The 22,836-nt window shown below is 41.0% G+C and overlaps 3 protein-coding genes across 3 annotated transcripts; 2 read left to right on the plus strand and 1 right to left on the minus strand.

The window, feature by feature from the left end:
* Nucleotides 1–3,205: 3,205 nt before the first annotated feature.
* Nucleotides 3,206–4,490, minus strand: LOC104451504. The gene is made up of 2 exons (XM_010066142.3): nt 4,292–4,490; nt 3,206–3,804 (listed from the first exon to the last, which is right to left on the minus strand). Exon 2 carries the CDS (start codon nt 3,739–3,741, stop codon nt 3,352–3,354), a length of 390 nt encoding a protein of 129 aa, XP_010064444.2. The 5' UTR covers nt 3,742–3,804; nt 4,292–4,490; the 3' UTR covers nt 3,206–3,351.
* Nucleotides 4,491–10,262: 5,772 nt separating this feature from the next.
* On the plus strand, nt 10,263–19,331 carry LOC104448385 (ubiquitin carboxyl-terminal hydrolase 14). Its single transcript, XM_010062182.2, is given in 21 exon segments — nt 10,263–10,605; nt 10,926–11,097; nt 11,964–12,076; nt 12,201–12,537; nt 13,245–13,339; nt 14,268–14,401; nt 14,499–14,555; nt 14,649–14,726; nt 15,095–15,149; nt 15,242–15,274; nt 15,616–15,696; nt 15,903–15,973; nt 15,975–16,096; nt 16,176–16,233; nt 16,316–16,438; nt 16,951–17,039; nt 17,121–17,207; nt 17,487–17,657; nt 17,767–17,900; nt 18,069–18,201; nt 18,791–19,331. Coding segments are annotated over 21 exon segments (2,430 nt in total). The 5' UTR covers nt 10,263–10,497; the 3' UTR covers nt 18,970–19,331.
* A 1,234-nt stretch (nt 19,332–20,565) lies between these two features.
* LOC104448387 (cytochrome b6-f complex iron-sulfur subunit, chloroplastic) lies at nt 20,566–22,680 on the plus strand. Its single transcript, XM_010062185.3, has 5 exons — nt 20,566–20,748; nt 20,928–21,175; nt 21,785–21,902; nt 22,076–22,258; nt 22,360–22,680. Exons 1-5 carry the CDS (start codon nt 20,710–20,712, stop codon nt 22,459–22,461), a joined length of 690 nt encoding a protein of 229 aa, XP_010060487.2. The 5' UTR covers nt 20,566–20,709; the 3' UTR covers nt 22,462–22,680.
* The last annotated feature ends 156 nt before the right edge of the window (nt 22,681–22,836 follow it).

A 22,836-nucleotide genomic window follows, 5' to 3' on the forward strand; every position in this document is an offset into this window, starting at 1 on the left:
TGACAATTTTTGGACGAATTGCTAACGAGGGCTGATACGAGACTAGATTGAAAGTTTGTGATTTTTTTTAAATAATAAAAAAAAGTTCATGGCAAATGTAGAACTAAACCTAAAGTTGATTTTTTTTTTTTGAAAAAAAGTTTGGGGTAAATATTTTTAAGTCAAAAAAGGCCAATCCGTCCTACACCGAAGCTAGAAACTTTTTTTCCAAATAAAAAGTTCGTTAGAGAATTAGGATCGGACCTAAAGTTTAGGTAAGTCTTTTTTTATTTAGGGAATTAGGCTTTAAAAATTATGGATATGTATGACTCAATGATTATTGATCTAAGGACTATAAATAGTTACATGTGGCTGTGATAGTTTGGGCTCTCCCTCGCGAATGGGAGGAGTTCGAATCCCCTCACGATCGCTTGGGGTCTTAAGTGGGACGCTAGGGGCGGTGGATCCTGCTTACATGTCCCCCCGGGTTTACTCAGCCGGTGGTGACAGACATTTCTAGGTCACCAAAAAATAAAAAATAGTTACATGTAGTTTGGGAATTAATCGGGAGTTGTTTGGTAACCATCTAAACAAGACCCAATTTTAATTTTTGTTTCCGGAAATAGTTTTAAAATAGAATCGCGTTTGGTAAAATTTTTGTTCCTAGAAACAAATTTCTATTTTTTTATTTCCAGAAGTAGATTTAGAACATAATTAATAATAATAAAGAAAAATATTGATTCTTGTTTCAGAACAATTCTAAAAATAAAAACCAACTCTTCTTCTTCCCTTTTTCTCTCCATCTTCTTCATTGACCACCATCCCACGGTTGCCGTCCACCACCGTTGCCGCCGCCGCCGCCGGTTGTCGGCAACCGGTCTAGTGAGCTCACCGAAGGCTCGCCAGCTAGGGTAAGGTCCGGGCGAGCTCGCCGAAGGCAAGCCCACCACCGGTGAGGCCCACTTGGCCCCGGCGAGGCTCGCCCAGCCTCGCCGGTGGCCAGGCGAGCCTCCCCTAGCCCCGCGACACTCCCGTGAGGTCGCTAGCCCTCGTCCGGTCCGGCGATCGGCCACAAGAAGAAAAAGAAGAAGAATAGGAGAAAAAGGAAAAAAAAAGGAAAAAGAAAATAAATTATTTAAAAATAAAAAGAAATTAATTTAGAACAGAATCAATGAGCACGGTACCAAATGCAATTTTATTCTAGAATCGTAAATTTTGGACATTACCAAGGGTCTGTTTGTTTATGTTTCTTTTTTTTTTTGAACACTTTTTTGTTCTGGGAACAAAAAAAGGAACAGAAACGCGTTTGGGTGCGTTTCTATTCCTTTTTGTTCTTTTGTTCCTAGGAACAAAAAACGAAATAAGAAACACAAATTTTGTGTTTCTTATTTCTGAAACAAAACTTAGAAATACTTTTTTATTTCTTCTTCTTTTTCTTCTTATTTTCTTTTTTTTTCTTTCGCCGGCCTCGGCCATGGCCGACGACCGTCGACGAGGGCCGACGACCGGGCCGACGAGGGCCGACGACCGGCCGACGAGGGTCGGCGGCCCGCCAGATCCGGCGAGGCCGAGCTCGCCTGGCGCCGGGCGAGGCTCGGCCTCGCCGGGCCACCGCTAGGCGACGCCGACTGGGTGGTGGCTCGGCGAGGCCGACTCGCGCCGGGCTGGACGAGCTCGATCTCGCCCAAATCCCGGCGAGGCCGCCGGCCCCCCGTCGGCCGCCGGCCATGGCCGAGGCCGGCGACCGGCCAAAAGAAGAGGAAAAAAAAAAAGAATAAAAATATTAAAAAAGAATAAAAATATTAAAAATAAAAGAAATAAAAAAATTATACAAATTTACCAAACGTGTTTCGTTTATTTTTTATTCCCGGAACAAGTTTACCAAACGCGTTTTTTTTTGTTAAGAAATTGTTCCTGTGAACGTAAAACATTTTTTTCTATTTCTCGTTTCCTTAACAATTTTTAAATAGAAACGCAAACAAACGCACCCCAAATGACTTAAAATACTTAGAAATTGTTCCCAGAACATAATAAAAATTAATCATTTCTGATTGGAATCTGTTCTCGAGAACAAAATCGTTACCAAACGCGCCATCAAAAGCCAATTAGCGCCTACCATATGGATTCGACCATAAACATACTACTCACGCACCCAGCAAGATCGCAAGGACTCGAGGACACTCAGCCCGGCTATCATGGACTCAATTGGGTTAGTAAGCCTGACCTAGGGACCTGTTTCGATTTAGCCCACCCTTTAAGAAACTCTATTGACAAGTAGCAACTAGCTTTCATACATCTAAAGAACTTCTAACGTTGTTCTATCTCCAGAGGAGAGCTCGACCCCTTGCAGCGTGGGAAGAATACTTTGTATTTCCATATATCTTCAATCAAATGGGGTAGACTCGAGGAAGAAGTCTTAAGTACATGAATCCATACAAGGAAAGAAACGTCCCATACTGGATTAGATCGGCTCAAAACAGATGATTCTCATGGAGACCAATCCGATTACTGGTTGCAATTTACTAAGACTGGTAACTATCAATTCAGTTCCCAATTCTAGGTGTAGAATTATCCACACTACTCAGGCTGCTTTTTTCCAATTATTTTGTTTTGACATTTTAATCAGAACCATAGTTTCCTTTTTGTCTTTCTCCATCTCTCCCCTCACTCATCTTGTGGTCTTGCCTCCCTTTCTCATCCTCTATCTCTCGGCAACCTTTTAGTCTTGTCGATCCCTCTCTCACTCTCACTCTAAATGATCTCCATCCTCATTGCTCCATTTGTCACTCTCAATCTCGATCACCTCCGGCCTCCGAACTTGTCGCTTGCTCTTAGGTCTCATGCCTCTTTCAAAGTGATGACATCTCAATCAACAACGTGATCCTCAATTCTAATTTTTTGTCATTAGTCCTTAGTAAACAGTTTTTGGTTTTGGGGTATGAACTGCCCACCCTAAGGTTGATCACCCCCAGTAGTAACACCTAAATTCAAAGGAGAGAAAAGAATTAAAGAGATAAATACACATATAATACCTGATTTTTGTTCAAATGTGCAATGTTGTGGTCCCTAAACTTCAGATATATATCAAACTAGTCTCTTAATTATAGGAAAATGTTCAATTAATGGAAGGATTATATTGAACAATTTTATATAGTTCATAAGCTAAATTAAACATGTACCGAAAATTTAGAAATTACACTAAATAAATTAAAAGTTTAGAAACCGTATTGCAGGTTTAGCTAAGAAATACGAGCGAAAGAAATAGAGCAAACCAGAAGCGAGAGGGATGATCTTCTTCTTATACTCCGCAGAATCCACGTTGGACCGATCATCGTCGACGTCCAACGGGGACTTTGCGCACTTGATTATGCCTCACCGCGACACGACGAGCAGCCAGATCGAAGTGCAAACGATGGCGCAGACCTTGCCCCACATTACCAGCACCAAAAGGGTCAGCAGAAGCAGGCAGATAGTGGAGTTCTCGGAAGGCGGAGGAGGCCGCTCTTTGCCGTCCTCTACAGCGCTCGATTGAATCTGCTTCGAGTTGAAAGGACTAGATCGGGTCGACGACTGCCTCCTCCTTCTCAGCGAAGAATTCATGCTCGAAGATCGCAAAGACCTCAGGGAAGGCAAAACGGTTCCAGCTGCAGAGGAATGCGAAGATGAAGTGACACCGGACTCGGTCGTTCGGGCCTTGTCGTTGTCCGAAACTCTGCTGCCGGAATTCTGATCCATTGACTTCAGAATTCTATCAGCTTCCATGGACAGATTGCTGATCGATTTGAGCGAGTTCTTCGCGCTTTTCTTCTTCCGTGACTTCGTCGCCTGTCGATCACAAAAAATTCGAAGCCGGAAAGGTGAGTCTAGTGAATCGATTGTAACCGTGCTAATCCAATTGCTCCAAAAGATCCACCAAATCATTGTGTCATAGATGGTAATTAAGATCCGGCGATGATGTAGAATCGAAATCGACTATCAAATACAAAGATATTGGTCAGCAGTCAAGCAAAACCAGAAGGCAAATTCGACAACAACAATCATCCAACTTCGTCTGAGCCCGGAAGAGTAAGAAGGCGACGCAGTTAAAACGAGGAACTCTTGATGCAGTGAAACAGACGATCGAGCGAACAATGCTCGGCACATGATCGAGTCGGGACAACAAAATCGCGTGATGACGCGACATCCATGCGAGATCGAAATAGAGAAAAACGTGATTCCGTCGTTGAAACTTGGACAAACGATCATGCCGTGTTTCGATGTTTGCTATAAGGAACAAAAAAATTATCTTCATCACGGGGGAGAGAAGACTAACCAGAGACGTCTCGAACAACACGGCCTTGGAAGCACGCGCGAGCAATTTCAAACCCTCCTCCTCCCCCTTCTTCTTCTTCTTCTTCCCGCGATCCTCCTCGTCCGAGCCGTCGTCTCCTTTATCCCCCGACGGAACCTTACGCAGAGCACGACCCCGTTTTCCTCCTCCGCCACGCACGCAAAGAACGTCTCGTCCACACCCCGCTTACACCCGTTGCCTCCTTCGTTGTCGTCAAGGACAGCCGGCTTGAAGCACTGGAAGAACTTGCCGCCGCCGCTGCAACTCGCCGTGGGGCTCGGCCGCGTCTTCGCCTTCGGAGGAGAGTCCATCGAAGAAGCGGTTTTCTCCTTCGGCGAGTTCTTCTTCTCCTTCTTCTGCTGCCGCCTCTTCTTCCTTCGTTCGTGCGTTAAATCGTGGAGGGCCACGGTCACCTTATTTTTTTCTCTTTGGTTTTTTATTGGAATTGGAGTTTTGGAGTCGGCTTTTGAGTCGGTAAGCGACCTTGTTTGGTCGTCTATTTCGGGCAGGAGTCGAAGTTTATCCATGTCTTTTCTTAAAAAAAAAATTCGCGTAGATCTATGTAATAATCCCCCTGGAATTTAAGAGGACATAAAAGATGGAAGATCAAGATCCAATTTTATCTCCTTGAAATGGGCATTGTTTCTATTATTAATTAATGAAATCGACAACATTATGATATGATGATACCATCGTTTTGGTGGCCGCGATAGTTTGGGCTCTCTCCTTCTCACGAAGGGGAGGAGTTCGAATCCCCTCACAGTCGCTTGGGGTCTTAAATGGGACGCCGATGGTGGTGTGTCCTCCCGCTTACCTTGTGTCCCAGGAGTTTACTCGCCGATTGCTAGCAGTACGGGGTTCGGGTCACAAAAAAAAAAAAAATTCATGATAAGATGATTACGCAATCCATATTTCTTTTATGCACTTGTGTCAAAGACACGGATGCATGCCTTTTAGAAAGCTAATATTAGGAGCGTGCTGGTTGAGATCTGAAGCATGCGACATGACTCAAGACATGTTAAAAGAAATGGAAGATGCGCATATGAAATTAATTTCTCCGAATCTGAAAGGGGTAAAAGGAAATGCGCAATCGGTACTGTGAAATTCCCATCTTACGAACCTCGCATTATTTTTGTCCCCCTTTTTCCTTTTATTTTTGGGTTCATTCAAATATTTAATGTTGAGTTTAATAAAGAAAGGTGGTTTTTCATTGACCGGGTTTACTTTGACTCGGTCATTGGAAAGACTGGATTGGGCCAGGGCGAGAGCATCAATCGTGCAGGATGCTGATGAAAATGAATTGCGGTCAATGTGCATGGAATACTTGCCGAAGGCACCGTTCCCGTGCAATGCCCAGACGTGGACGCTCCACAGCTTATCCCGACACAAACGCGCGTTTGGGGGAATCCCGGTCTCCGAGTGCCAAAGTGCAAGAAAGAAATAACCCTTCAATTTTCAATCTTCGTTGTGCTCGGGACAGCTTTCTGCACCTCGGTGGCCTTCTTCTTGTCTTCTTATCTTTGCCATGTCCAGTGCTGCCATTGCTGGAGTTGGACACCAAAAAAGAAGTCTGGTCGACAATGAAAAGAACGATCGATAACTTGAAGGGAATTGACAACTCACTAAAGAAGTCATTGACGAGAGCCTTTTATCAAGACTTGAGAAATTGATCAGCAAAATCACTAATGACGGTAGGCAATCGACATGAAAACGTAACTGTTGAGTAGTTATGTTTTATTGTCGCTAATTCAAGGATTTTTTATTAACTTATTGTGGATTTTTTTCTTGATAATAGGAGTTGGTTGATAACATAATTTCTTGTAACTATCATTAGGAAGTTATTTCTTATTTGAATTCCAAATTTGTAATCGATAATTGTAATCATCAATTGTGGGCTACATTGTACTCTTTGTAAGCCGATATCAATCAACTAAAGAACTCAATTTTCTTGCAAAGTTATCTTTATATTTACTTTTTTGCAATATAAAAATCTTTCAATTCCCATGCTTTAGTTGTAGTTTCTCGGATCTTCTTTGTCGATTAAATTTCGACATTATATCTTTGTGATCACACTTTGTCATCAATTTTCCAACAAAACACTTTATGTTATCAAGTTTCATCTTCGATTAAAACTCCATTGAAGTGTATTTTTTTTTTCTTGTGTACCATTAATAAAACCCATGTCCGAAATCACTACAAAACTCGTGTCCTCTTAATAAAAATTGAAGAAAGATTTTATGTGAAAGTTATTTCATCGATGATCCAATTTTGGCAAAGGCCATCTTTCAATTCGATCACGTTACTTTTCAAGCACCAACCATCGTAATTATAATATTTACAATTTTAATTTATTTGATATAGTTCATAAAATTTTGATATATATTCAATATAGTATTGTTTTTTATCTTTAATTAATGAAATGACAATATTAAATATTTTTATATAATTCAAAAATTTTATTGAATATTATTAGAAGCTTAAGGATTACATTGCACAACAAATCAAAATTTGGACTATCTATATCATTGTTCCTTAAAAGAACAGATCGGGAGTTTGTAGTCAAGTGTTGCACGGGATAATTTTCGTGAGTTTTCATGTTGTATCCCTTGAAAAATCCTGCCGTATGAACTCTTTCAGTACGACGACGCATTCTTTTTTTTCCCCTTAATTTTCGGAAACACTTGGCACGTGAAGGGACGCAAGAAACAACCTCGAAAGTCACACAAGGGGGTGCGTTTGTTCAACGTTTGCATTAAAATTGTTCCAACGCAAAAGAAAAAGTTCCCAAAGCTATTTTGGGAAAATGCGATTGTGTTTGGTAAAAAAAATTTGCAAATGGACTTTGAGTTGGATGTGTGTTTGGTAAAAAACTTTGGAGGGGCTTTGATGGGTATTATTTTTCTATTTTTTTCTTTTTTTTTTTTTTGAATTTTCAACTAAACCTTTCGCCGGACCGGGAAGGGTTGCGCCTTGATCCGGCGAGGGTCGCGCGACCCACCGAGGGCCGCCGCAAGTCGCCCAACCTTGGGCGACCTCTGGCGAGGGTCGCGCGACCCGCCCGAGGGCCGCCGGAGGTCCCCCGACCTCGGGCGACTGGGTCGCTCGACCCGGGGCCACGCGACCGGCGACCGCCGCTTGGGTCTCGCGGTTGCGGCGGCCTCGCTTGGGTCTCACGACCTCGCGCGACAACGAGGGCCAGGCCGCGAGACCTGTGCGGCGGTCGCCCGGGTCGCTCGGCCCCATGGGTCGAGCAACCCCCGGGTCGAGCGACCCATGGCTCCCTCGGCATGGCGGGCGGAGGTCGCCCGACCTTGGCGACCGGCCGACGGCCGCCCGCCAGATCTCGGCTCGCTGGCCGTCGCCCTTCGGCGGCCATGGCGAAGGGTCGGCTCCTTTTACATTTAAAAATAAATAAAATAAAAGGGTAATAACGGAAATATGAAAAATCAATGAGGGTAATTTAGGAAGAAAAAAAACACAAAGCATTTCCAAGGACTCCACTTTCATTTGAAAGCTCCTTGAACAAAAGTTGTCAAACACCTCAGAAAAGTGTTTAAAAACAAAAAAATGAAATCATCCAAACGCGCCAGGCTTTCTATATATTTGGGAAGTTGATGGACGCGAAATGTTATTTAATTTCATTATATATATATATATTTCTCCGTTTACTTCCAAGAAGTATTAAAAATCTCTATTACTTTAAAATTTCCAGTGCGGGTTCACTGTCTCCTCGGTTACTTCATTTTCTAAAATGGATCGTGTTCAGATTAGGCAAAAAAAAATACGAGACGACCCGTTGATTGCTTCCCCCAATCACAACTTGAATATTTTTAGGCTTGCTAGAAATTGAGGAGTTTGGAACAGTCCCAAGGTACTTGGCCTGCTGGCCAGCTCTCTTGGCGCACTATAAAGAATTATGGTCTTATAAGGACGTTTTCAATTGACCGAAAGATATTTTCTTTTTGTTTTTTTATCGTAAAAAAAGTCATAACATTAGAACTAATTCTAATTCTCTCATTAACTTTTTTTGTCTGAAAACAATCACAACTTTGAATGTAGTCCCAATCTAACCCTGAACTATTTTTTTTATCTAAAAATATCCACAAACTTTAATTACAAATCTAAATTTGGCCTGAATTTATTTTTTGTCTGAAAAAATCACCAACTTTCAAGCTAATCTTAAATTTTCCCTCGTTAACGGTTTGTCCAAAAATCGTTGTTAATTGTCTGATGTAGGCATTTTCACGTCGGTAACATATCCACATTAGTAAAGTGACGTGAAAAATTATATCCAAAATAAAATCATTCTTTGATTTTAAAAATGCGGAAATCAAGGATCACTAATGACAATTTTGGACGTATCCAAAATAAAATCATTCTTTGATTTTAAAAATGCGGAAATCAAGGATCAATAATGACAATTTTTGGACGTAGTGCTAATAAGGGCTGATTTAAGACTAGTCGAAAGTCTGTGATTTTTTTAAATAAAAAAGAAGTTCATGGCAAATCTATAAGTCAACCTAGAGTTGAATTTTTTGGAAAAAAAGTTCGGGTTAAATATTTTTCCTGTCAAAAAAGTATACTTGGTCTGCACCTAAAGTGGGAATTTTTTTTTTAAGATAAAAAAGTTGAGGAAATAATTTGGATCTGACCTAAAGTTTATGTATTTTTTTTTTATGTAGCCAATTAGGCTTCCGAATTATGGATCCGTACGACTCAATGATTAATTGATCTTAACGTGGACTAAAAATAGTTACGCGTATCTTGGGAATTAATCAAGAGCCAATTAGCGCCCACCGTCTAGATTTGATCACGGACCATGCTGCTCACGTGCCCAGCGATATCACAAAGACTCGAAGCGCACTTCTGGGCGGGCTCAGCCGAGCTATCTTAGACTCAATTGGGTTGGTAAGCCCAACCTAAGGGCCCGTTTCGATTTAGCCCATCCATCGATCAACTCTACCAACAGGTAGTACTTCTAGTTCGAACGTTGTTCTGTCTCCAAACGGAGAGCTCGACCCTTTACGGGGTGGGGTGCATACCACGAATTTCCATAGATGGACTCTTCGATCAAATGGAATGGACCTGGGGAAGCCCTTTCAAGGTCTTAAGTATATGAATCGAGGAAAGAAGGTCCAAAATCAGATTGGACCGGTCCAGAATCGACGGTTGTCATGGAGACTGGTCCAATTATGATTGCAATTTGCTAGAACTAGTGAATATTAGTTCAGCTCTTGATTTAAGGTGTGAGATTGCCCAACCCATCCGAATTGTAATTTTTATAAATTATTATGTTATAACTTTCAAATCAAAACCACAATTTCCCTCTTGTCTTTCTCCATATTCCCTCACTCATCTCGTGGCCTTATCTACCTTTCTTAGTCTTTTTCGATGGTCTTAAGTCTCGTTAATCCCTCTCTCACTCTAGTTCTAGATCACCTCCGACCTCACTGCTCCATTTTTCACTCTCACTCTTGGTTACCTCTGACCTTGTTGCTTGCTCTTAAGTCTCATGTTTCTTTCGATGTGGTAACTTTTCGAACAATTCCATGGAATCAATAGACGGTTCTGGATTTTAATATTTTGTACCTAGTCCTTAGTAGATAGTTTCGATCCCAAGGTATGAACATCCCATCCTACAATTGATTAACCTTAGTAGCAACACTTAAATTCAAATGAAAAAAAAATTAAAAGGATAAGTACACAAATAATCTATAATTTTTTTGTCAAATGTGTAATATTATGGTCCCTAAACTTTCGATGTATATCGAACTAATCATTTATTTATATGGAAATGTTTAATTAATGAAATAATAATATTATACATTTTCATATAATTCAGAAACTAATTAAATGTGTATTTTAAATTTAAAAATTATATTAAATAAATTTAAAATTTTGGAGATGGCAATCAGGTTCAATCAAGAAATACAGAGAGAGCGAAGCAAGAAACGAGAGGAGTAGCGTGTGGCAGTCGAAAAGCGTCCTCTCCGCTACATTTCTTGGAGGAGAAAACCCCAACTTTGGACAAAGCTTAGGGCAAAGAATCTCCTTCTCCCTCTCTCTCTCTCTCTTTCTCTCTCTCTCTCTACACAGAAACTGAAGGAGATCACTCTCTCTCTAGCCACCGTCGTCTCCTTCAAAGAGAGAGAGAGACCCCGCCGACACCGTCTTCCGGCCGATCAGCGATGGCGTCGCCGATGGACCTCCTCCGATCCAACCTCTCCCGGGTCCGGATACCCGAGCCCACCACCCGCATCTTCAAGCAGGAATGCTGCGTCTCCTTCGACACCCCGGTACCCCCCCTTCGCCTCGGAATTCGCGCTCGCCTCTGTCAAAAACCTCCGCTTGGCTTTGCAGATGATCGCGAGGTTTAGGCGTCCTCGACGGTTCTGTACTGCTTTAGCCGGTGTCTCCTGTGTTTATCTCGCGGACTGTGCTTAGGGTTTTAGTTTCGTTCTGGGGGGCCCCGGTTTTCGACATCAATGTACGGTCGCGGCCGAGGATGGCGGCGTTGTGCCCCTTTTAGTTTTATACGGGAGTTATCGAGAGTAGCTGTGATTGTGGATTCTTACTTGGGTTGATCGGTTAATGGTTCTTGTTTCGCCGGCCGCAGAAATCCGAAGGCGGGTTGTTCGTCGACATGAATAGCTTCCTCGCTTTCGGGAAGGAGTTTGTGGACTGGAACTTTGGAAAGACGGGGAATCCTGTATACTTGCATATTAAGCAAACGAGGAAGTTGGTTTCCGAAGACCGGCCGTTGAAGAAACCGACTCTTTTGGCGATAGGTACTCTTTGATTGCACTGTGTATTTGGTTTGTCGTTTGCCTTTGGACATTGTTCCGCATGCTTCGCCGTTTCCTTCTTTTTGTTTATGTTTGGCTGGCCATTTGCTTATTACTCGTTATTGTTCAACTTCCATCATCATTTTGTTAACAATTGGAAGTCCCAAGGATCGTGATTAACCTTACCCGTGCAGAATAAATGATTTTTTTTGCCCATGGCACTCCTTCTTGATCCCTAAATGCTTGCTAGAGCTTTGAAGGAGCTGCTCTAAAGCTTTGAATTTAGAGAACCTTGTGCTAGAGGGTATATGGAGAAATTCTTGTAGAATACAATTTTGAAATATAATGTTTTTTCCTTGGATGAGTTAAACTGGTCTTAGTCAGCAGGTTCCTGTTGTTCATTTTGCATTCCTACTTTGTGTTTCTCTTTCAAGCAGGTTTCTCATTCATAACCTGTCTCTGTGAACGGCAACGGTAACAGTCAGCAGTAGTCTGCCACTAGATGCCCTAGTTTCATCACATTTCTTGCAGATCCTCAGAGCATCTGGATGAGAGCATTTAACTGAGAGGAACTGACACTACTAAAGCAGGAGACACTATTATGCTGAAAATTTTGTTTTAGAGAGGCTGATGCTCTCCCCTGTGACATGATGTAGGCCCCAAGCAACGGGAAAAACTTCCTGTTATTTGTTTGAGTTATGTTTGTTATGTGATGCTTTTAAAAGTAGACTCACTAACATAGTAGTTTGAGGCTGGAAGCTCTGCTTGCAATGTGCCTATCCTTATTTGCTCCTTTTTTCTCAATATGATGAGAAATGTGTATGCTGCTGTCGGTGTCGTGGATATTTATCTATTTTTCCTACTTGTAGGCATTGATGGGGGCTTTGACAATGGTGAACCTGAATATGAAGAAGCCTATAGCATAGTAATATTACCTGGATATATATCACTGCCATTTCCTTCAGTGGAATTGCCAGAGAAGGTGCTCCTTGACTCATCCTCCTTCAGTGTGTTTTCATGCACTGATTTTACTGGTGTGCTTTTAAGAAAGTCTCTCTGGTAAAATGTCAGGTGCAGTATGAGTCTTCATTCGTACTTTTTTGTAGGTAAGGTTGGCTGTCGATGCCATTTTGTTGGCTGAAGGTGCTGAGAGGAAAGAGCAAGTCGCTGCTTGGGTAGCAGAGAAGAAGCAAGTTAGTCAATATGCCACAAACTTACAACAGATTGACAATGGTGTTGTCGTTCCTCCTTCTGGTTGGAAATGTTCCAAGTGTGACAAGACAGAGAATCTATGGCTCAATTTGACTGATGGAATGACTCTGTGTGGACGGAGAAATTGGGATGGAACTGGCGGCAACAATCATGCCGTTGAACATTACAAGGAAACTGGCTACCCTCTTGCTGTGAAACTTGGCACTATAACTGCTGATCTGGAAGGAGCAGGTAATGCAGCCATGTGATAAACATGCTTACAAACAAGTGGATGAGGCATTCAGTACCGCCAAAATGAGAGTTAGTTGAGCAATAGAGATTTTTTTAGTTTTTTAGAAAGCATTTGAAAAGAAACCTAGTTACCTTCAAAAGCTCTCGTGTTGCTCTTCCTAAACCAACCAAAAGACAGAAAGACTACGGAGACCTGTAGTATCTGCAACAAGGGATTTGATACCCTGCTATACCTATAATTCTTGCGTAATAGACTCATTAAATCCCGCCTTAGGTCTAAAATGGCATAAGATGAAGTTTAAAACCAAAAGAGATTACTTAAAAGTAGGCTTTTGGGTGGTAGAATGCTCAGATGAGTGTTGGATAGATTTGACTCATGAGTAGAAATGGTATGGGGATTGCATGAGATCGACGATGTATTCTTTGGAGTGGCAAATGGACAATTTGTTGGTTTTTGGTTGGCTGTTGAAGTTTTTATCATTCCGGTTGCAAGAGTTAAGAGAAATCTTAGTTTTGTGTATGTTTTGGTTTTTACTCATGACAAAAAGCTCAGTTTTGGTGCATTTTTGGAGTTATACTAGCATTGGCTCTTAAGATTTGTGAAGTGCTTCCAGAGTCGGTCATACCTACAGTGCTTGACATGGTTATTGGGCAGCAGAGAATTCCGTGTTCGATGAAATCTAATTTATTGCATTGTGGCAGCTCAGACGTTTTCTCATATCCAGAGGATGAAGGTGTTTTGGACCCACATTTAGCGCAACATCTGGCATTTTTTGGCATTGATTTTTCATCATTACAAAAGGTACGGTTTTCGTTAGAGTTGATAGTGATTTGGCTTTTCTGGTCAATTTGTTGGATGCGATTTGAGATATTTAGAGAGTTGTGGATTTTAAGCCGTTATAATGTTGTATAAAAGTGGGTTATCCTTGTTATTCGATATTTTCCATAATCCCACTTATTCTAATGGAACTTATAATGGCATGGTCACTTGTTTACTTGTTCTGATTTCACAATGTATTTGGAAGTGCGGGGAACTGTTGGAATACCTAAAACCACGAAAAATGTTTAAATAAAGAAGCCCAACTCTAAGATTTGATCAAGAAAGCTCTCAAATATGGTAATCATAACAAGCATGAGAACATTAAAGAAGTGAATTGCTTCTTTACATATAATTCCTTGTTTTCTATCTATGCCATTGCTTCATACTGTGTTGAACATTTTTTAAAGGATGAATATTAGTCTAGGTGTTTAACCACTTAATGCTTCAGCAATAAGATGCTTGAGTTAGCTCGAAAGTGTGAATTATTCAACAATCTAATCTCGTGGAAAGGTCCATGGCTATGGAATTGCATGTATGTCCTAATTTCAAACAACTTTGACTGATATCTTAGCTGACCATTTGGTTATGTTTACCTATCTTAAAAATGGTAATACAGTCGTGTTTCAAATTTTATATAACATACTTAGTTGAGTTCTCAGTTGAATTTATAAATATTTGGCTTATCCATTTCATGATGCATGGTCATGAGGTTGTCGTCTTCATTTTCTTGCTAATGAAGCTTACATTTCATACTCTTGTGAGAATCAACTGTATGCAGCATAGAGGCTTTCTATTCTTCTTATCGATCAATATGATGCCTGTGAACTTGTTGTATGGGCTTTCAGTCTATTGATTTCTTGCTTGCTTTTGTGATTTTCTGCTACATGACAAGAGTGCTCTCATTATGTAGACTGAAATGACTACGGCTGAAAGGGAACTTGACCAAAACACTAATTTTGATTGGAACCGAATTCAAGAAAGTGGACAGGAGGTTGAACCATTATTTGGTCCAGGTTACACAGGACTTGCCAATCTTGGTAACAGGTAATGATTATTGGGATGGGGCATTTAAGTTTCTGCTTTCCTTTGTTTGCGTTTTTTTTTGGCCAAATACTCATTTCCTTATTGAGTTTATGTGCAGCTGCTACATGGCTGCAACCATGCAAGTTGTATTCTCAACCCATTCCTTTTGTGCACGGTCAGTTGGCTCTTTATCTTTGAAATGACATCGATTCCATAACCTATGTTTTCAGTACTTATTGAGTTTATTGCTTGATGATATTGTAATCAGGTACTACATGAATCAAAGCCTGAAATTGGCTTTTGAAAGGGCTCCTGCCGATCCAACTGTTGACTTGAACATGCAGTTGTAAGTGGTTAATGGCATAGTGATGCTTTTGTAATTCTTCACATGAAATATGGTATGTTTGTTTTCTTGCTGCCCAATAAAAATAACAAAAAATAACAGGGTGTTGTATGACTTGCTTTGGCATTCTGCAATTTGTTCTTCTTAGTGCTCTATGCCTTTGTACTATGAAATAAACACTCGTGAGTCTCCTTCAGTCATGCTGAGTACCAGTCTTGGCTACTTTTCTTTTGAAAGCACACGGATGAATGTGTTCCTCTCTTTTCAATGAAATGGTGACACATGCAGTTGAGTTTAGAGAAGTTATTGACAAGATGTATTGGACATTTGGCCCTGGTGAAATTATGCTGATGTTTGGTTGTATGTGTCAGGACAAAGCTTGCTCATGGTTTGCTGTCTGGCAAATACTCTATTCCAGTACCTGAGGTAAAAGCTATATTTACATTTTTTTTCCCCTTTTCTACATGTCATATCTCCTTGCCCTTAATTAGTAAATTTTCCTATGTTCATTTTCCCAGAAGGATGATGATGCAAATGTCTCAAAAGGCTCTGTAAGCTTTCTTGCCAAGATTTATTTCTTGATCATTCAGCGATTTATTGGTGGAAATCCTAAGTTTGCATCAGGGTGTTATGTGCATTTGAAACTTCTGGAGTTGACTTCAACTGGCCATAAAATTGCAGTGATATCTTTTCTATATTATGGATCCTTTGAGCACACATCTTTTTTCGCACACCTGGATTTTATTTTGTTTTTTTTCTGAACATCCTTGCAAAGTCCCTATGTGTCTTACACTTTTATTCTTGATTCTTTTTTTTTCTTCTTATATTTCTTATTTTGAACAGTTTCCTTATCATTATTTAATTTGTGTTTTTCTTGCTTGCAAATTTATAGAGGCAGGAAGGGATAAGGCCTCGTATGTTCAAGGCTGTTATTGCTGCCAGCCACCCTGAATTTTCATCAATGAGACAGCAGGTATGCCTGCTTTTTAAGCTACAAACCATGCTGTATGTGAAGCTGTAGGTGATTTACGTCATGTCGTAGTAAAAAATCTGTTTGCATTTGGTTGGATATCAATTTTCTTGAGATCTAACTGTGTAACAATATCTCCTCATGTACTTTGGTCAATGTTTTTTTGCTGCTTTTTCATTTTATTTCTACTTTTGACACCTATTCCTTAGGATGCTTTGGAATTTTTCCAACACTTTCTTGATCAAGTTGAGCGAGCTCATGCGGGGAATCTTGAGGATCCCTCGAAGTTTCAAGTTTGGTATTGAAGATCGGATATTGTGCCCATCCGGGAAGGTCACTTACAGTAGAAGGCTTGACAACATTCTCTCTCTAAATATTCCACTGCATGAAGCCACGAATAAAGGTAAATATTCTTTCTTTTTCACTTTTAATTCTAGTAAGTGTTTATGTTGTTAAGATGGTCCTATTGTTTGCTTATCCAGCGCAATTAGAAGCATTCTACAAGTTAAAAGCCCAGAAGGTATCTGAGGGAAAGGAAGTGTAAGTTCGATAAGTCTTATTTTTCAGGTGCTCATCTTTCATTCATGATAGAACATGTTTACTGAGAATGATATGCTGGCAGATCTAGTGATCAAATTGTACGCCCAAGGGTTCCTCTAGAAGCATGCTTAGCAAACTTTTCAGCTCCAGAGGAAGTCCAGGATTTCTTCAGCTCTGCCTTGAAATCAAAGACGACTGCTATAAAGTGAGTTTCATGACCTTTCAAACTGTGGATCATTTTGGTCTGTCGTTTGATTAGCTGTAATATCAATGTCTTTGTATGGCATTGATGTAATAATGTAAGCCATGATGAACAATCAAACAATTAGTTGGGCACATGTTTGGCTGAATAGTAGAAAGTAGGCATGGATTTGTTCTTGCTTGCCATTTCTTGTGATCTTTGTGATATCCAAGCCACAAGTTTCCTCTTGATAAATCTTTATTATCCAGTCGACAAGGTGTTTCACATTGAAAGTTGCAGGCTTGAAGCTGTATACTCTCCCACTGTGCTGCTGAAGACTGTTGATTCTATAGAATTTTATATTTCAAAGATCCTTTAAAGTTATAAAGTCCGTAGTTCATCCACTCTTCTCCTTATGATGGACCCATCATTGCTCAATGATTCTGAGAAGAAAAAAATTACCTTTACAGAAACACCAGATACAGAATTGCTCACAGCACTGCTTTACTAACAATAAATCCACTATAAAATTACAGGACAGCTGGTCTAACATCATTTCCTGACTACTTGGTGCTTCACATGCGGAAATTTGTGATGGAGGAGGGATGGGTACCAAAAAAGCTTGGTATTTTGCATTCACTTGTGTTTACAATTTTGTCTGTGTGAGAATCTGGTTGACTGTTTTTTCTTTCTGTCTTTCGATCAGATGTGTATATAGATGTCCCAGATGTTATAGATATCAGTCACATGCGGAGCAATGGCCTTCAGCCTGGTGAAGAGCTGCTACCAGAAGGTGACTGGTGACATAATTAAAAGTGTTACACTTTTGTTATCAAAACTAGTAGGGTGCCAGTGTTTTCTTATGAATTTTCATATTCACGATTTTCTCCTCTCATTCCAATTAGGAACTTGTATGTTATTGAGAAATTATTATGAGAAAGATATATGAGCTGGCCATAGAGTTCCTACATTTCTTTTGGCCCATTTCCGGTGGCTGCCTTCTCCGTTATAGGCCATAACTTGACCAATTCTTGTGTATTTTATTGACGGTCTATTATTTTGTGCATTACAGTTGCTGAGGATGAGGTGGGATCAACTAAGCTTGTGGCCAATGAGGATATTGTTGCTCAACTTGTATCAATGGGATTCAACTATCTGCACTGTCAGAAAGCAGCAATACGTACCTCAAATGCCGGAGTAGAGGAGGCTATGAATTGGTTATTAACGCACATGGATGATGCTGGTATGTAGCTGCTACCTTGGTGGATTTTGTTGCTTTAGAGCCTCCACTCTCTGCAGTTAAAGTGAAAATGGACCATGATCCTAATAAGTTGTAACTTAAATGGTTTCAGATATAGACATCCCTATATCTGAAGCAGATGTGACTCCTGCAACTGCATCATCTACAGTTGACCAATCAAAAGTTGATACCTTGGTATCATTTGGTTTCTCAGAAGAATTAGCGAGGAAGGCACTCAAAGCATCAGTATGGATTTTGTTACCCTTTGTTGTTTGCATTCTCTCATTCTGCTTCCTCATCTTTTTTTGGAAGATGTACAACAGCATATTTTACATGGATGTTGCCGAAGATAATCTAAAGATTAAATTGTATCGATTGTACTGGGTGTAACTTCTTCTTCTTCTTCTTTTTTAGGGTGGTGATATTGAAAAAGCAACAGATTGGATTTTCAGCAATCCAGATCCCTCTGCCTCATCTGATGTTAATGCCACCACATCAAACTCTACATCGAGTTCAAGTGATGCAGGATTGCCTGATGGAGGAGGGAGTAAGTGCATCATCACTTTGATTAAATCTTATGCTTTAAGATCTCTCAGTTTGTTTCACATGGCTGAAATACTTTATTCTGGTAAAAGATGTCTAGCTTGCTGTGTGTCTGTTTTGTTCAATCACTAGCTGCAGATCATTTGTTCTAAGCCATAATCACGCATCTAGCTTATGCAGGCTTTTGAGTCAACTTTTCTGGCTTTTTTCTTTGTGGTTATTTTTACTGATTTTAGATGACATTGTAAATGATTCTTCGTTACTGTATAGCTCTTAGTGCCCTGCTCTCCCATCTGTCGAGCTTAGAATTGGGTGGGTTTATTTTCTCCTGAGATGATCACACATCATATGAAAAAGATTCAATGGCTGTGTGACATTGAATATTAACTTATGTTTTTTTTTTTTTTTTTTAACCGATGCTTCCTATCTTAGTGGGTAAGTTGCCCCTCTCAATTTGAGTTTATTGCCTGTTTCCCTCTCTGATGAGACATTCATATTTTTCTCTCTTCAATTGCCTTTGAAATGAAACTGGACAGTCTAGATATAATTTCTCTAGCACATCACTTCAATTTGATTGGGCCGTTGATATGCAGGATACAAGCTTATTGGATTGGTGAGCCACATTGGAACCTCCACACATTGTGGTCACTACGTTGCTCACATACTGAAAGATGGTAGATGGGTAATCTTCAATGATCAGAAGGTCGGAGCGTCTGTGAACCCGCCCAAGGATATGGGTTACTTGTACTTCTTCGAGAGACTGAATAGCTGAAGACATGTCAGTGACTTAGCATCAGGGATAAGATGTTTAAGGATGCCTTAATGTGGATTTGGAAACGAAGCAGTATGTGGTGCGGCTTTAAAACTCTAGGTCCTTTCTGGGTTTGAGGGGTAAACTCGGCATCCTCATTTGGTTCGTAATTCGTACGGACTAACTTCAGCAAGAACCTGCGGGGACATATTTAACATTTACGGGCTTGGGGTCCCTTCTCTTGGGGACAAAATGTCATATTCGTTACATGAATTAGGATGTATCGTTGAGGCAAATTTGAGGCATGATGAATTTTTTGGATCATGTGTCTTAAAATGGGTATTTATCTTCTATGCAAGAGACTCGGAATCTCTCACTCTCTCTGAGGTGTGTGATATGACATGGTGGACTGACGAAGACATTTGAATGTTAAGTAGCATGCGAGTTCATCAATCTTGTAACTTGATATGGTGCTAGATGTTGATGGGTAGCAAACGGTTGAACTGGATGTATCATGCTTACGTATGCGTAATATATATACTTAAAATGCGGTCTCCCCAAATAGAGCACAAAGACTTAAGCCCTGTTTGGTTCAGTTTTTGGAATAGGCTTTGGACTCTGAAGTTTCCTTGGCCAAACGCAAATGCGCTTGGTTCGATATTTTGGGTGACTTTGGTAAGATGCAATTGCATCTCCAAATAACTCCAAAGGCCTTTAGCCAAAACTAGTTCGAAAGTATTTTGGGAAGTTGCATTTTTGGAACGTAAATTCATCTTCTCCAAAACCACCGTATGGAAAAGCCGATCGGAGATGGATGACCATCGGCCAAGGGGTCATGTGCATCGGTGACCGCCGCCTAAGGGTCGCCCGACCTCGGCGACTATTGCAGTCGCCCGACCTCGGCGATTATTGCCAGACCTTAGGCATTGCCTGGGTCATGCCCCAAGTGATTGATGGCTTGAATTGCGCGATCTTAGGCGACGCCACCTAAGGTTGTGTGACCCCAAGCGACGGTCGAACCCAAGTGTCGCCCACTCGGGTTCGATCATCGCTTTGGTCATCGCCTGGGTTGAGCGACCTCAAGCTTGAGGTGGGTGACCTTGGGCAACGGTTCCGAGAGCCAAATCTAGCTAGCTATCTAGTGGTCCAATAGTCGATTCGGCGGTTCGATAGCCAAACTTAAAAAATATATATAAATATATTTTTAATTTAATAAAAGTCATTTCTGAGATGTAAATTTTATAAAACAAGGTATTTTGGCCAAAGTTGTTTTTTAATACATTTTAGAATTACAATTCACCAAATGTTATTTGTATTTCGGAAAATCCTCTTCACTAAATGGTATTTGTATTTTTGCAAATACATTATCTAAAAGCCGAACCAAACAGGGCCTTCCTGGTTTTTCGATATGATCAAAGTAGATGGGTGTGGACTTTAGTCTTGTAAGAATGGTGCATGTGTACCTTTATTCCAAAGCGTAACATCAAGTACCACATTCCAATTTGGGGTTTTTCCCCCTAATAATTTTTATTTTCTTGCAAGAACCAAAGGACTTCATATGGGACGCAGAAAAGAACCATGATACGTGGATGTTATCTCCAATATGTGGCTCTACAACATTGTCAACCATACACTCTCCTTATCTCTCCAATCAACTTTTTTGGTTCCTGTTCTCTTAACATAACTCTTAGCGGACGCTCCTCCAATCCAACCAACACCAGCACAGCCAACCGTCTCTGATTCTTTCCAAGAATCTTAGCCATGGCCGCTTCAACACTCTCTTCCCCAGCTCCTTCTCAGGTAATGCACCGTGTTATTTGTCTGGCAACTGTCCTGTGATTGTCCAAGCACGTCAAGGGAAAAGCTCTTCGATGTGAAATGTCAGGCAAAATGAAAAAGGAAGGAACATTTTCTTTAGTTGTGAGATCTTTCGGATAACTGAAATAAGGATATGTGTGCTTTGGGGTTTGCCTTTTCAGCTGTGTTCGAGTGAGAATGGCATGTTCTGTGCATCATCATCACAAGCACTGATGGTGAAGCCAACAAGGACATCCGTGGTGGGGAAGGACAAGGGAGTGAGGATTACATGCCAAGCCGCGAGCATACCGGCAGACCGGGTGCCGGACATGGGAAAGAGGCAGCTCATGAATTTGCTGTTGTTGGGTGCTATTTCTCTCCCCACTGCTGGCATGTTGGTCCCCTATGCCACCTTCCTTGCTCCACCTGGGTAAGTTGTTACCATGCTCTTTCCACAGATTTTGCAATTGCGCTGCAACAAGGATCTTTAATTGGGATTGTATTCTGACCAGTGTGGAGAGTGGGGGTTAGATTCTCTCTTCTTGCCGCTCCAAATTCTCTGTTTCTGTGGCGAGTTTTTGAAATTGTTCTGTACATAGGATGCATCATGTAATTGCTCCTACTATTTTGACATTTAAGCGAGTCAAGCGAGTACAATTTGCACATAGATTCCACAATGGATTCTGTCATGTTGGATTGATGCAAATTTAGGCGAGTTAATTAATGATCTAGTTTTTGCTTGATGGCTGGTATGATGGTCTCTTGGAGGGGTCAGTTATTTGCGTTAATTTACTTCTCTATAAGATATGTCCAGTCATTGACTTGCTGGACCATGTAGCTGTCTCGACAGTAATGCCTGCAGAATTATCACGCACTAGGGGATGTGATCATGTATGTACGCAGTTGATCTTGATCCATTACACTTGTGGGGTCAAACAGTCATCAGTTTGTCTTCTGGATTAGTTGCTGTTCTATACCTGGCAAATACGGTTCCTTAACTCTCTGATTCTGACAATTGTCTCTTCTGTGAATCGAGCAGAAGGAAAGGTGCTGGTGGTGGTACTGTGGCAAAGGACGCGGTCGGAAATGATGTTATTGCTGCTGAATGGCTCAAAAACCATGGTCCTGGTGACAGAACACTAACTCAAGGATTGAAGGTGCCTTCCAATCTTTGAATATTTTGGAAAATACGATCACAATGTTTAGTCACTAGGGCTTTGCTCCTGGGCAATACCTGGTCTCAAGTTGCAGTCAAGTTCGTTTTTATTTCCATACGTCACCTTCTACAAGCTGCCTGTTTCATCCAAACTCGACACTCTTCCAATTACAGGGAGACCCGACCTACCTTGTTGTGGAAAGTGACAAAACGCTGGCAACATACGGCATCAATGCGGTGTGCACGCATCTCGGTTGTGTCGTGCCATGGAATGCCGCTGAGAAGAAGTTCATCTGTCCTTGCCACGGTTCTCAGTACAACAACCAAGGGAGGGTTGTTAGAGGACCTGCTCCTCTGGTAAAACCACTCAAATTCCTAATCCCAACATTAAGCTCCTCTGTCACACTCTTAATCACTGTATTGACTAAATCGATGTTTTTGATCTCGTTTTGGAACAGTCGCTGGCCTTGGCTCATGCAGATATTGATGATGGAAAGGTAGTTTTTGTCCCATGGGTTGAGACCGACTTCAGAACCGGTGAAGCTCCATGGTGGGCATAGGGCCACTTCATCTATAGCAGTTCCAGTTTATCCTTCGTCTTTCAGGCACTTTCACTTCCATTCAGCAAAGAAAGATCATTGGCTCAACCAATTGTTGATGCATGCCTAAAGCAAAACTTGCAGGCAGTCATTTTTTATTTTTTATTCAACTACAAATTCACCATTGTTTTCACAAACTGAGATTCTCTTGGCTGCAATTATCATCTCAAAATTCGTTAATCTTCTGTCCTGATGCCAATTTATATGATCGACCATCTTCAACAAGTGGATTTCTTCATGTGCGCCTTATTCACTCAAGCCGGGCCAAGAATGTTGAATCATCGCACTTATGCTTTTTCTCGAGCCACCTCCAGCACTTAGATCTGTTTGCTCCAC

The sequence above is a fragment of the Eucalyptus grandis genome, chromosome 6 (genome assembly GCF_016545825.1).
Source record: "Eucalyptus grandis isolate ANBG69807.140 chromosome 6, ASM1654582v1, whole genome shotgun sequence".
NCBI lineage: Eukaryota > Viridiplantae > Streptophyta > Magnoliopsida > Myrtales > Myrtaceae > Eucalyptus > Eucalyptus grandis.